The sequence below is a fragment of the Ictidomys tridecemlineatus genome, chromosome 6 (genome assembly GCF_052094955.1).
Source record: "Ictidomys tridecemlineatus isolate mIctTri1 chromosome 6, mIctTri1.hap1, whole genome shotgun sequence".
NCBI classification, from domain to species: Eukaryota; Metazoa; Chordata; class Mammalia; order Rodentia; family Sciuridae; genus Ictidomys; species Ictidomys tridecemlineatus.
Genome location: NC_135482.1, coordinates 14,204,063 through 14,219,198, shown reverse-complemented (window position 1 = coordinate 14,219,198; position 15,136 = coordinate 14,204,063). Strand labels below are relative to the sequence as shown.

General features: G+C 45.8%; 1 protein-coding gene across 4 annotated transcripts in view; it reads left to right on the top strand.

Moving 5' to 3' along the window:
* Rfx4 (regulatory factor X4) overlaps nt 1-15,136 on the top strand; it is a 161,675-nt gene that overhangs the window by 42,357 nt on the left and 104,182 nt on the right. For all 4 annotated transcript variants that reach the window (XM_078052893.1, XM_078052892.1, XM_078052894.1 and 1 more), the window contains one exon: nt 6,619-6,679. In XM_078052893.1, the coding sequence (XP_077909019.1) occupies nt 6,619-6,679 (61 nt within the window). The remainder of the gene's footprint in view (nt 1-6,618; nt 6,680-15,136) is intronic.

Sequence of the window (15,136 nt, the reverse complement as noted above, 5' to 3'; positions counted from 1 at the left end):
ATTGTAGGCGTAGGGAACACTGCTATAGCATGTCCCTTGTACCAGGTGGTTCAATTCATCCTCACAGGGCCCCGTGTGCTTGGTTTGATTTTTATCCCTGTTTTACAGATAAGGAAACCGAGGGCCAGAGATTGCTGTAAGTCACGCAGCTAGAAATTGGCAGAAGCAGGATTTGAGTCTGGAGATTTAGCACCAGAGTTGGTATCAGGAGACAGATGCAGAGAAACTGGACTGAGATCCCTGTGGTGTGTTAGGAACCGTGACTGCAAAGTGGGAGGAGGCAGAGCAGCAAGGAGACCAGGCACGGGTGGGGGGGCATCTTGGCGGGGGACCTTTAAGCATCCTGCTGTTCTCTGGCTTCGGCTGGACTAGCAGGTGGACATTGGAGCCCTCTGGCTCTGTGTGTGCGGAGGACAGCTCCACGCATTCTGCTGGCCTGAAGCTGCACTTTGTAGGAGGAATCTTATTTGGCTTGAGGCATTTCTGCATATAAAAATGAAAAGGCCCTTGACCAGTTCCTGAAGTCTCATCTACCCACTGTGCCCTTCTACCCCTTTAGGTAGATGGCTCCTGCTCGTCCTTCAGATCCCCCCACCTCACATCCCACTATAGCTTTGCCACAGCTTCCTGGACCTGCCCACAGAGCTCCCAATTTATTTGCTGACAATTTATTCTGAGCTCAGGAGAGCAGAGGCCATGTCTGTTTTTCTCATCCTTTAGCACCTGGCCCAGGGCTGGAATGTAGTAGACACTCATTAAGTATTTGATGAATGAGTGAGTAAGTAACCTGTCCTTCAGGAGAATGAAGATCGAGAGTCCTGAAACGGAAGATCAGGTCTGGGAGGGACACATAGCCCCTGAGGGAAAGGCAAGGCATTCAGACCCTTGAATTGAGGCACAAAGTCACTGGAGGTCCAGGGGAAAGAAGAGCCTAAGAGGCAGAGGGCGCTTGTTTGATGGCTGGGCTGGAGGGTCCCTGTTGGCTTTGGGTAGAACCAGTCCTTGTCTAAATACTGTCAGTAGCCACTGTCCTGCCAAGCACCAAGTAAATTCTGGTCACCATTCACCACTTGCTTAGCCTCATGCAAGTCATTTGACCCTTTCAGATCTGGGTTTCCTTATTTTTAAAACTGCCATGTAAAACTTCTTCTCAGCACTTTGGGAGCACTTTCACAGTGTATAGAAAACGATGCGCAGTAACTGGTTTAAGTGCTTGATCAAAGAAGGCTACTCTTATGATGGTGTTCTCTTAAAAATATATCTAGTTGCTAACTTACATTGTTACACTCAATCCTCAAAACATCCTGGTGAGAGGTTATGATTGTCATTTTCCAGGTAAAGGCCTCAGGCAGGGGTGAGTCAAGTTACTGCTCAAAATTCCACCCAGAGTGGGGGACGAAGCTGAAATGCAAACCCAGGTGTGCCTGCCTCAAAGCCAGTCCTTTTCCATTCAGAAATGGAGACATCACAAAGTTCAGTTGAGGAAAAAACCTGACGCAGTGGAGATAAACCCTGCCCGAGTGGGAGACCCGGGAGGAGTCCCAGACCCACCTTCTTCCTCCCAGTGCTCCTCCTCCCCAGCACTGTCTTCTCGGAGTCTGACCTTTCTTTTCAAAGATGAACAGGTCAGGCTATAACCAGGACGCGTGCAATGGCCCTGTTTCAGTTAGCTGGTGTTGCTGTGACCAAAAGACCCGACAAGAACAATTTAGAAGAGAAAGCTTATAGAGGTTTCAGTCCATAGTTTCAGAGTTCGGCCAACCCCATGACTCTGGGCCCGAGGTGAGGCAGGACACCAAGGCACAGGGTGGTGGGAGTAAGCAGCTGAAGTCTGAGGCCACCAGGCATCTGAGAGAGTGTAGGGGTGGGGGAGAGAGCCAGGGACAAAATATAAACCCCAAAGGCATGCCTCAGTGAGCACCTCCTCCAGCCATAGTTATCACCAGTTAATCCATATCAGTGGATTAATCCATATCAGTGGATTAATCCTCTGAACATCCTTGCATTGCTTCACACATGAGCTTTTGGGAACAAATCACATCTAGACCATAACAGGTCCTCAAATGGTTCATGTTAAGTATATGTGTGCCTGACTGTAGAGAGAATATTGAAAGAAGACTGGAGGTTAATGGGATAAAAAGTTAATATTCTCCTCTATTGAAAGGGACTTGCAGAGAGTTATACTTCCTCTATATTTTCCAAATTTAAAGAATGAACATGTATTACTTCTGCAAACAGAAAAAAAAAATGTTTGTAGAAACACTGACCATTCCTTCAAGACCACCAGCTCCTGCGGGGAGCTCTGATGTCCCTGGTGTGTGTCAGCTGCTCAGAGTCCTGGGAAGTGTGGTTGTCTTTGCCCCAGTAACCTTCCCCAGGAAGGAGGCGGCCTCCCTTGCCCACCTTGGCAGTGGGTCCCCGCCACGCATTGCTCTGAAAGCCCCCTGGCCTGCCAGTGCCCGCCAGGACTCCCTTGCTCTTCTCCGCATTAGGCCCATTTCACTTGATCTGCCCAGTGACCTCTGAAGTAGGCATTCTGTTGTCATCGGTCTGGAGACGAGGAATTGCCCTAAAGCATAAACAGGACAATCGGAATGTTGGCAGTGTCTCTCCACCTCTTCTCTCTGTGCTGCAGCCACTTGGTCCTCAGGTCTTTGTTTCTCACCTCCTCCATCCCAGCCCTGACTGCTCCCCATCTGGCATCCGTCAGGGGCTCACTCTGGGAGTCTGCTCCATACCACTTCCTCCAGGAAGCCGCTTCTGACAGCTGCTCCTTATGCAGTTTGGGTTGGAAAACTCCTCTTTGCCTTTGTGTAGCACAGTTGTCATTTCCTACTGAACGTGGCCTCTCTTCACTGTTTGTGTTTCTCTTTTCCCAACCAAACTCAAGGGCCGGAGTTTACTTTTTTTCTTTTCTTTTCTTTCTTTCTTTCTTTTTTTTTTTTTTTGTGTGTGTGTGTTAGGGATTGAACCCAGGAGCATTTAACCACTGAGCCACGTCCCCAGCCCTTTTAAGTTTTATTTCGAGACAGGGAGACAGGGTCTCACTAAGTTGCTGAGGGCCTTGCTAAGTTGCAGAGGCTGGCCTTGAATTTGTGATCTTCCTGCCTCCGCTTCCTGAGTTGCTGAGATTACAGGCATGCACCACCATGTGTCTGACCAAGAATTTAGTTTCTTTATCCTCAGTGTCTAGGGGGCACCAATTAGGTAATCAATAAATATTTTTGAACTAATTAGTATGATTATTATAATAGCACTCTATAATGACATTGTTATGGATGAATAAAGATGGTGTTCAAGAGAGTTGAATGATTGCCTTATTCATGGTCAATAAATTTTGGGGCTAATACCAGAATCTAGGTCTTTTGTTATCTTGTCCAGGTAGACCAAAATGTTGAAGTTCAAAGATGCAGGAAAAAAATTACCACCTTAAACCCGAAAGTTTTAGGGTGAACAAAAATGTTAATTACATACCAGTATAAGATAGATAAAGGACTATTTAGGTTATTTATATACTTTTCCTTTTAGAAAAATACAGTTGATAGTTTTTTCCAGACTTTTTATTTGCTTAGTACAGTTATATTAGTACAGTTTCTAGGAATTGGGTTGTGAGTCCAACCAAATGGACATTTTAGATGGCTCTCATTATTGGCAAATTGCTTAACAAAAACATTATACCAATTAACACTTTGTGAACAAGAACTATGTGAATGCCAGTTTTACCATGGATAGGTTAGCACCGGGAGTAATCATTATTTAAAATTTGCTTTACTCTCAGAAAGCAAGTAGTTCATGCCATTTGTTTGCTTCTTGTTTCTTTTTTTAAAATATTTATTTAGTTGTAGATGAACACATAGTATCTTTATTTATTTTTATGTGGTGCTGGGGATTGAACCCAGTGCCTCACACGTGGGAGGCAAGTACTTTACCACTGAGCCACAGCCTCAGCCCCAACTTCTTGTTTCTTTGTGAACACAGAGGTTGACTATTGTTCTGTGTGGTCATTTACCTATGTTCTTATGAGACCCACCAGTTCATGCCCTTTATCATCCTGCCCCTTCCTCATAAGATTGGCAACTGCAAGCTTAACTATTTAAATACCAAGTAGAAGGCACTGTGTTAGATTATACAAAGATGACTAAGATACATCCTGCCCACCTAATAAGCTTACCCTCAAGTAGAGGAGATGGCTATGGACAGAAATCATCACCCACTGGCTAAACTATTCACTAGAGAAAAACGTAATTTATTATAAAACAGAGTTGGGATCAGTGATTCCTGACTTGGGAGAGTATCAAGGAAGGCTTCTGAGAAGTGGAGTCATTTATTATAGGCTTGGAAGAATGAGAAACATCTAGAAGGAACTTCAAGTTGACAAAGTAGGATGGACAGCTGTAAATCCCATGAGGTACTTTGACAGAACTGTCCCTGAGAACAGCTGGCCTGTGTATTGGTTAGGATGGTTCTGGGGGCAGGAAAAGCATTCCCACTGGAAAGAGCTTCATTAGCTGAGGAGCCTGTGCTGTCTCGCAGACAAAGAAGCGGCCATGTTTAGGGCTGCTCATCAGAGGCACAGCAGGACCTTCGAGCCCCAGGCCTCCCCCATTCTTCTCTGTCTCCTTGGGGTTGACCTGGTGGTCGGGCAGCTCCCTTCCCAATCCTAAGCTTGCTTTGTCCCTCCCAATCTTGTGTCCTCTCGCAGCTATGTTCAAAAGTAGGACAGACAGAGTCTCTTACCCATTCCACTTAATTAGGGAAAAATGCTTTTCTATGAAGCATCCAGAGGGCTTCTCCTTACCTGTGACTGGCCAGCATCACATCACATGCCCCACCAGATCCAATCAGTGGCTCCATGACAGATTAATTATCATGATTGGTTTAAAATGGCCCACATCCACCCACCTCTCTAGGATTGAGAAGGGTCACTCTCTGGGTTCATGGGCCTCTCCAAAGCAGGGCTATGTTAATAAAGAAGAAGGTGAGTATGTATGATTGTTGAATAAGCAGCTCTGGCTCCTACCACACTGTTTATGAGCAAACATTTTAATCAGAATTATACCAACATTGATAAATTTCATCCTTATTATTGAGCTAAATTAAAATTTTAGGAAAAACGTTCTATGTAGTATATGCCATTTTATATTGAACTATTTCCATTAGTGTGGATCCTTTTCCTTGTAAATTTTAGGACTGAGATTGATTTTATTGATCTTATTTGTAGATCTCTATTAAATTTTGGTGATCATATTTGTAGGTTTTGACACCATCATTCTTTTTGAGACTATTTGTTCCAGTTACCTTTAGTTGAAGTTTGCAGATCAAGAAATGATTTTATATTGACCATTCCTACAGTCATGTTCAGTAGAAGTTGGCTAAGAAACTGACTGTATTTCTCCATTGATCCATGATAAAATCATGAGCAATTCCCTTAGGGGGACAGAGATGAACCTATTGTTTTGATTGTTGTATTGGAGGGTTAGAAAACTAGGGCCAAATCTGGCCTGATGCCTGTTTTCATAGGGCTTCAAGCTAAGAAAGTTTTCTATAAACTATCAAGTTTTCACAATCTATTTGATAATAAGAAACACTAACTAAATCCCAACTCAGAGAAATAATTTAATTCTTCTCAGTCATAGGTCTATACTACAAAAATTACACTCAGTGATGATGATTATTATATTTTAAATTTTGTCAATCAAATTTCTGTGGAAATTTGTTTTCCTATCCTGTAAATTCAACACAATATTCATTATTGATTTTGCCTTTTGGCCTGCAGATTCTGAAATATTTACTATCTGGTCATACACACAAAAAAGTTTGCGGGCCCTACGCTCTTGTGCTCTCACTGTCCTCCATTCCTCTCTGCTCCACTGGGGTCTCACAGAGCAAATTGGGGTCTCACAGAGCAAATGGGGAGCACTTTCGTCTGCTCAGTTTGCTTTATAACTGGGTGAGTTATAAAGCCCAGAAGCTCACCCCACACAGTTCTGGAGGCTGGGAAGCCCAGATCAAGGCACCAGCAGATGTGGTGAACCACTTCCTGGTTCACAGGTGGAGCCTTCTCGCTGTGTTCTCGCACGGCAGAAGGGGTGAGGGAGTGTCCTGGGGTCTACTTCATAAGGACTCTAATCCCATTCCCATGACTCCACCTTCAGGACCTAATCACCTCTCAAAGGCCGATGTCCTAATCCCATCACCTTTCGGCTCAAGTTTCAGCATGAGTTTGTGGGGGTCACACTCATCCACAGCAGCCAGTGAGGTCAATTTGTTCTTAGGGCCAACAACGTGGAGTCAAAGGTCCCGCTTCCCTTGAGAAACAGTAAGTGGTTAAGCACATCCACACCATCCAGGGATGAAGGTGCCGTTCAGACCGACATATCCTGTCAAATAAAAACAAAATTGACTAAGAGTTTTCTACAAAAGTCAGTTTCCATTGATTGATTGATTGATTGATTTTCGCATTAAGGTTTGGTGAATATTGGAAAAGCTAAAATATTGTTCCACAGCATCCCCATTGGAGGGGAACACTGTCTTTTGAAATGCGGGGGAGTGGAGAGGCCTTTTACGTTTTCCTTCTGCTTCCTACTGAAGTTAGCTCCCTTTTCTTTCCTTTAACAGATGAGGAAAAAGAAAATAATAGAGCATCCAAGCCCCACTCCACTCCCGCCACTCTGCAATGGTAAGTTTCCATTCTTAGCAAATGTGAAGAGAGACGTAGACTTCACGCACACAGGATGGGACACCACTTGGAGGTTTTGACATCGTCATGATAATTTGATATGCAATAACCCACATGAAATCTATTTAATTTTCTGGTATATGCAAAATGCTTAACTTAAATCTAACTTGGAGGTTTGAATTCTCATTTATTTTATTTGTGGAAGGATTTTTTTTCATTATAAATCACTGGTAAGACCTGAATTCTACATGAATATTATTAATTGATTTCAATAAAATCCATTATTATAATTAATTATTAATTAATTAATCAATCCATCATTATTATAATTATTTTGCTGCAAATTATAGAACAAGAGGTCTTTTTACCCTGACCAATGAGCCCCGAAAGAATAAATGATTAATTAATAATTAATTACAACTTTACTATAATTATTTTAGCACTAATAACATTAAAAAAGATGATCTACTAGCATTGCTATCTCTTTGGTATTTGAATTTCCTAGCCTTGATGACATATTGGATGGTGTTTAAGTGGCTGCACTCACATTTGATATTTACAGATAAAATTCTCTTCTAAAAGCTTTACTTGGAAATTATGTTGTGGTTTTAAACAGCAGAGTTCTCTGCGCCTGCGATTCACCCTTCAGAGGATCTTGGCAGTGAAGGCTGTTACCGCTCAGAGGTGCAGCCCAGCCAGCTTGAAGGAATGAAGGAGAGGGAGAGAGGAGTGGGAAGGGAGAGGAACTCAGATCTCTTATGTCCCAGCTTCCACGTCAGGCCCTTCGTACACGAGCCTCATTTCCACATCACAGTCAGTGGCGTTAGTGTGTGAGGCCTGTTTTACAGAAGAGGAAGCAAAGCTGAGGCAGCTACATCATTTGTCTTAAAATGCACACAGCCATGAAGTGGGAGAGGCAGGAATCTGGCCAGGTCTCTTTAACTGCAAACCCAGGCTTAAGAAAAAAGGGAGAGAAAAGAGGGATGGATCAGAAAAGTAAGCAGATGGACTTTAACGAGAAAATCGTATTCTGTTTTATAGTCTAATCCGTGCAGAGGTAAGAGCGAAGCAGCATTTAGAGAAAGCATTCAGAAAGGAACGTGGCCTCCCCCTTCCAGGCTCATCAGATAGCTTCTTTTGCCCCATGAATAGCAAAGGTGGCTCTCAAGAGCTCCTTTCCCAGCCCTTTGGCTTGTTTCCATCATTTGTCCCTATAAGCTCATCTCATTGCATTTGCTGCTTTTCACTTTATTTAAAATTTGATTCTACATCTCAGATAGAATGACCCCCTGCCCTTCCCCTAATGCTAGGACACAGAATAAGGCATTTGTGCAAAAGACTTTGGGAATGGGAGCTTCTAGAAATGCCAGAGATGGACAGACATTCTTGCTTTAATAAGCCAAGGTGCTATACATTTCAGAATAAAACATTTGAAAGAGGCCAGAAGAAAATGGAATCATTTGTGTCTGGTTCTCTGTGATTCTCTGACATCTGCCTGGCAACAGTGAGGCTGTGAGGGTGCAGCCTCTGGATGGACTGCTGGGCTGGGGCTCAGCTTCCAGCTCTGACACTTACCAGCTGTGGAGCCTCAGGCAAGGTCTTTAACCCTCTGTGCCTGGGTGGATGCACCTGGGAAAGGGGGACAGGATCTAACCACAGTGCAGTCCCAATGAGGAAATGGGACGTTCACGGGCCTGAACGGGGTCCGGCATGGCCTGGGTGCTCTGCAACTCCTCCGCATGCCCCCTTCCTTCTGGGGCCCCCAGGACCACCTGGACAGGACTCGGCTCCTCCCTGGCCCAGCCAGTACTCCTACTGTGCAGAATTCTGTACCAGGTGTCCATCCTTCTAAATAAAGGGACACACAGGTTATCCCAGAAGAAATTTCATCCTCCAAGTCACAATGGATTTTTTGTTTTCTAGTAAAACATTTGCTTTCCAGGACAAATCAGATTAGAATATGTATACCTCTTAGTCTCATTGTCATCAAAAGATACCAAGGTATTCAAAGAACAACAAATTGTCCTCTGAGATCCTTTATAGGGCATGTTTAAGATAGATTTTATGTCATTAACTAATCCAAGGAAGGTTTACTGAGCACCTACTATTTGCCTGGCACTGTTGTAGCCTCTGGGAACGCAGAGGTGAGTAAGGCAGGCCGAGAAGGGACTGAACCATAAATAGACAAGGGATGTATCCCTTAGAGGTGAGTTCTGGGCAGAGGCTTAGAAATGGCTCATAGGACCGTGTCACAGTGGCTGTTTCAGTTGAGCAGCACGGGGAGGCCCCTCTGGGTGACAGTTCAGTGGATAAATGTACGACATGCCCTCACCGACACCACCCCCCAGGGAAATCGGGGGCAGAGGAGCATGCCACTCAGGGAACATCTTTGACATAGATTCTCCTGCTGTAGGTTGGGCTCCCCAGACTCAGCAGCATTGCAAACAGGTGGTTTATTCAGAGGACAAAAAGTGGCCGCATCCACAAGGAGTTCCCAGGCAGTAATGGCCTTCAGAGGTGACCCTGACTGAGGCTGTGGGCTTAAGCCTTCATCAAGCATTGATTTAGGTGGCCCCCAGGGGGCATGCTGCTTGGGAGCTGGGCTTCTCTTTGCATCCTGCTGAGCTTAACTCCCAGGGAGGGACTCAGCACTGACCTCCCCACAGTGGGGACCCAGGCACACCCACAGCATCACTGCTCCTTCCAGGAAGGGGGCAGGCTGCACTCGTTCCAGGATCTACAGGAAGGTGGCCGAGTGGCTGGAGCACAGCCTGAAAGGACAGGGATACAGATGAGGTAGGAGAGGTTGGCGAGGGAGCTATTAAACAGTGGGAAGAAAATGTAGGACATTTCTCTAAAGTTAGAAAAAGAGATGCTTAAAACATGGTGGAGGCCATGGGACCAAGAGTAATTATGTATAGAATATAATTTAAATATAAACACTTTCTCTCAAAAGGAACTGGAAGCCCCCTCCTTTTCACAAGGAAAGAGTATGATTGACAGTTTGTCCCCCTTTTGCCCTGGCTGCCTGGGAGCTCAGAGATAAATCTGAACTGAAGTATCCTTGATTTGATGTATCCCTGGAAATACTGAGATGCTTACATTTAAAATTTCTTCTTCGCTTAGTCTTCCTTTTTTTTCTTTTTATTTTATTAGCTTTTTAGAAAAAAAAAAGTCAAGAAATAAGTACACTCAATAAATATGGGTTTTTTCTTTTATTTACACAAGTGACACGTTTCCTTGTCCAAGAAGTCCATCCCTTCTTGCAGTCTGTAGCCTTTTCATTAAAGCAACCTGTTACTAGTGACGTGTGTGTACATTTGTGTGTTTATAGAACTTGCCTGTGCATTCATGTGCCTCTAGAACTTTTTTAACTGTGTACTTTTTTTTAAAACTTAGTATTTTCTCCTTTATAAAGAGCATAGTGCTCCACAGCCCATCCTACTCTGGAGCCACAGCTTGCTTTCTTCCTTAGAGGAATGTGCAGAAGTTACAGCCATGCTAGTTCCCGAAGAATGGCCTCACTTTGACTGCCATGCAGCATTGCATGCGAGACAGCAGCAGAACCGATTCTCCAGTGCCTTCTGGGTAGGCATTTAAGCTGTACCCAAATCTCATCTTTAGTATTACAAATACTAAAGATTATCTTCACATGTGCCCCTTGCACACCTGCTGGGGGAGTTGGCATCAGCCGACTAGCTGTGTGTAGCACTTAAAATGTTAATGGGGCTTCACAACTGCCCGTTGACAACTTTACCATTTTATATTTTCACCCCTGGTGCAAAGCACTTAAAAATAAAAAAAAAAAAAAAAAAAACAAACTAGGAGCCTCGCTCTACAACCAAATCTCGTTCTCTGAGATATTTACACCCACATTGTCCCATCTCTGTCCAGGGCATGTGGAGCTGTGACGTTGGCTTCACACCCTGGTGCCAGGCTGATAGGGCCGAGCTCTTGGGACATTTGGCTTGTCTCTGGAGTTGGGCTGGGACTGTTTGCTTCTCCTCCTCCCAGCTCCTTGCCTCGCCACCTCCCCACCACCCCGGAGACAGGCCCCCTCCAAGAACAAGTAACCCGGCAGCCAGGCAGCCTAAAATAATCATGGCCACGTGATCTGGAGGCAGCTCCCAGCAGAAAACAGGCAAATATTGTCAAATACCTTCTGCCAAACACTTTCCAGCATCCTCGGTCACGAGGGTTAGTAAATCCCAACTCGCTGGGGACAGTCAGCACTGCTGGAATCCCAGCCGCACAATAACCTCTTTTCACACAGAGAATTTCAAAATGGAAAGCAGCCTGGTCAGCCCTCCTGGCCCGCTGGCCACCAGCGCCCCTCCCCCTCTGTGGCTTCCTCAACACAGGACGCCCTTCCCGGGCATGCCTGTGTGCCTTCAGGGTGGGGACAGTTTTCCTTTCAGCCATTTGAAGAGGAAAGAGGCTTTCCCCACCAAATTAGAGGACAGAATGTCAAAGTGTCACTTTCTTAGCAGGGGTGGGAGGGAGCCTTTTTTTTTTTCTTTTGAGAAAATACAAATGGGCCCTTGAGTGGTTGACAAGATGTCGATATTTCAAATTAATAGGAGACAAAATAAATGTACTGTTTTTCTTTAAGATGTCCTCAGAGGTCATAGGTAGGAAATGGAGCCTGGCACCATGCTGAAGACTGAGACCAGGTCATGGCTCCTAGACCAACGCTCCTTGGATGTCACCAGGACCTGGCATTTCTGACTTGCTTCTTTACTCAACAGTGACCTCACTGACATAATATTTGCCTTCAGAATACAAGTTAGGCCACAGGATTCCCAAAAGGAAGGCTGAACATTTTTAGCTCTGAATACAACCAGAGGGACGCCCATGCCAGGAGAGGGTGACTGAGTCCCGCTGCAGCACAGCCCTAGTGGGGGAAAGGCAAATGGAGCAGGACCGAGGGAGGGCGCCCAGGGCTCAGAGCGGAGATGCTTGCTGAAGAGCTCGGTTCTTTTTAGAATAAAAATAGTATTTTGTGCCGCAGGTAAAGATAAGAAATGGTAAATCATCTGATGGGCAGTTTTGCAAACCCATGAACATTTTAAGTGTGTGCACCAGTGATTCCATTTTTTTGACGCCAACATCAGGAGACCCTGCCCCAAGTGTGCAGAGGGGCACATGTGCAGATGTGCTTTGGGGTCCTATTGTAACAGCAAAGTGAAGTGAAGGTGGATAGAGACAGGGAATGGGTGGAAGGGAAGCTCAAAGGGGGGGTCTTACGGTAGGGAAGGTGCAGCTCAGCTTGCAGCCACCAGAGATCTGGGCCTGGGCCCCTTCAGAAGCATCGACAACAGCTCAAAACCTGTGACCCTGCTTTTAGACAATGCCTATTTTTTTTTTTGTTTTTTGTTTTCTAAAATAGCAGTAATAATAATGGACTTGAATAACCAAAAACTGAGCAGAAGGATTCCAGAACCTAGGTAAGCCCAGACCTTTCTAGAACACTAACTAAGCTATAGCCAAACCTGGGAGAGGGATTCGATTGCTCTGGGTTCTGATCAGATTCAGTCATTGCAAGAGCAGAAATAAATCTTTGATTTAGTCCTTTGCTCCACATTGGCCAAACCTCAGGTTCAGCACACCCTGCGCTGTGCCCAGCTCATTAGGTAATGTGCTAGCCAGCTTGAGTCACTGTGAACATCATATCTGACAAGAACAATTTAGAGGGCTGTGGATGTAGCACTTGCCTAGCATGGGCCAAGCCCTGGGTTCGATCTCATAACCACCGCCAAAAAGAAGAGGAATAATTTATTTTGAGCTCATGGTTTCAAAGGTTCAGTCATGGTCAGCCAACTCCATTGATCTGGACCTAAGATGGGGCAGAACATCCAGGAGGCAGAGAGAGAAAGCCAGGGCAAGACACATATGATCCCTGATCCCCAAGGGCAGCCCCCAATGACCTACCTCCTCCAGCCACATCCCACCCAGGAATCCATCCAAATTACTGATCCAACAAATGGATTAATCTACACATCAGGTCACAGCTCTCATCATCTGATCATTTTACTGCGGAACATGCCTTCATCATCTAAAATGAACTTCTGGGAGGGACACCTCATATCCAAACCTTCACAGGTGATGCCACTGGCCAACTTGTTTAATCCCCACGAAGCCCCTGCAGAGCAGGCTGGAGTATCATGGTCCTGCATCCCTTAACACTGGGGTTACATCCTGAGAACCACGTGGATAGATGACTGCATCTGCGTGTGCCTCAGAGTGCACTCCACAATCCTCAATGGTGGAGCTTCGTGCCTGGGCTGTATGCACGTGTGACTGTGTGTACATACGTGTATGTGTACGTATACATACATATTAATCGCAGCCTATTGCTCCCGGAACGTGATAAACAAAATAACACAAGATTGAATCAAGCACAGGAGAAAATGATGCCATTAAGAGACATAGTAACACAAGATGTTTGAGGCCGCTGCTTGTGTGACAGGGCCTGCTGCTTCACAATAAATTTGTGAATAGAAGGAGTACACTCTAAAATCGATAAAGCTGTAGAATCGTTAATATGTAAACCAGTAACTCGGCCACTTAATATCATCAAGAATATGGACTGTGTATAATTGTATGTGACGGGCACTAGGCAATAGAGTTGTTGGGTTCTATCATAAACTTATGGGGCCACCATCACATATATGGTTTGTTGTTAGGTGGACAGTTAACTGCATGGCCTGTGAAAGTACCTCTGTTTAAGGAGGAGGAGACCAAGGCTGAACGCACAGAAGGCCATAGTCTCACTCCTTTTAAGAGGAGAAAATACCTGATCCCCAAGAAGACCTCCAATACCAAGGAGGCCAGCCCGCAGAGTTCCTGCAAAAAGTATCGAGGTCCACCCAACATGCTTGATTGGCTTGTCTAATCATGAGCTTAACTGCCACTATTTATTAAAATGGATTTTTAAATTTTGTTTCATTTTGTTTGGACCTGGTATGGAGTTGGCCTTAACTTTAATCAGAGCTAAACACCACTGCTGTGTAGGTGTTTATTGTGGGATGCCATTATCTCCTTAGTTCCTACCTTCCTTGGGAGAAATTGTCAGCTTCTTAAAGGAGGGGGCAGGAGTGGTGTCTTCTTGTTGGTAGTTGCATTCTGCGGTTTGCCTGGCACATAGTACATACTCAATAAATATATGCTGACTGACCAAATGACTGACAGACCCTGACTTACAGTAAGAGCTAAGGAGGCATCATAGCTGAGGTCACACTCCAGCCTGTGACTTTGGGCAAGTCTCTTTCTCTCCCTGACCCTCCACTTCTTTCTCCATGTCATGGGAGAATGACCTTACTCACCTTGTAGGGGTAGCGATAGTGAATACAAACATCACATAGTGGGGACTTCAGATGCCCAGTGAGGAAGCTGGGCTGTGGGGAGCCACTCTGAATGATTCGCGCCTTCCGTCCTGGAGTGGAGAGGCTTTAGCCGGTCACTACATCTCGTAGTGACCTGGACGATGCCCTGGTCCAGAAAGTTGAGGGCGGGTCTTCAGATGTAAGTGTGTTGCCCCATGGATCAAGCTCTACTCACCTGTTCCTTTGTGATATCAACCCTTTGCCCTTTTTGGGATAGAATGTTCCATGGAAATGCCCTTTATGTGTCCCCTTCTCTTGCTCTGCCTTTGGATGTGGCCTTCCTAGATGTCAGTCACCTGCCGACAGCAGACATCATGAAGCTAGACTCAGCCCCTGAAACCTGACTCCTTGCCTCATTTGAATGGCTTCTCCTCAATAAAAGGGTTCAGCACCTGCCTGCTCGCTCTCTTTCTGCGGACCCTTACAGTCAGAGGAGTTGTCACAGGACCCCAAACAAAAAGGGGTCTCTGTCTCTTGTGGGATTATTTCGGGCAGCCCAGTTCCCCTGGAGGGGCCCTGAGGAGACACTGGGCTATGTGAGGAGGGAGCAGGTGGCTTTGTTGCATAGCTAGGGATTGAATTGAACCCAGGGCCTTGTGAATGCTGGGCAAGTGCTCCACCACTGAGCCACAACCCCATCCTCTGTTGATGGGCTTAGACTTTTGTCTTGTCTTGATTGCTTAGCAGATCCTTCCTTCCTCCCTCCCTTCCTCCCTCCCTCCCTCCCTCCCTTCCTCCCTTCCTTCCTCCCTCCCTCCCTTCCTCTTCCTTCCTCCTCCCTCCCTCCCTCTCTTCCTTCCTTCTTCCCTCCCTCCCTCCCTTCCTCTTCCTTCCTCCCTCCCTCCCTCCCTTCCTTCCTTCTTCCCTCTCTCCCTCCCTCCCTCCCTCCCTTCCTTCCTTCCTCCCTCCCTCCCTCCCTCCCTCCCTTCCTTCCTTCTTCCCTCCCTCCCTCCCTTCCTCCCTTCCTTCCTCCCTCCCTCCCTTCCTCTTCCTTCCTCCCTCCCTCCCTCCCTCCCTCTCTTCCTTCCTTCTTCCCTCCCTCCCTCCCTTCCTCTTCCTTCCTCCCTCCCTC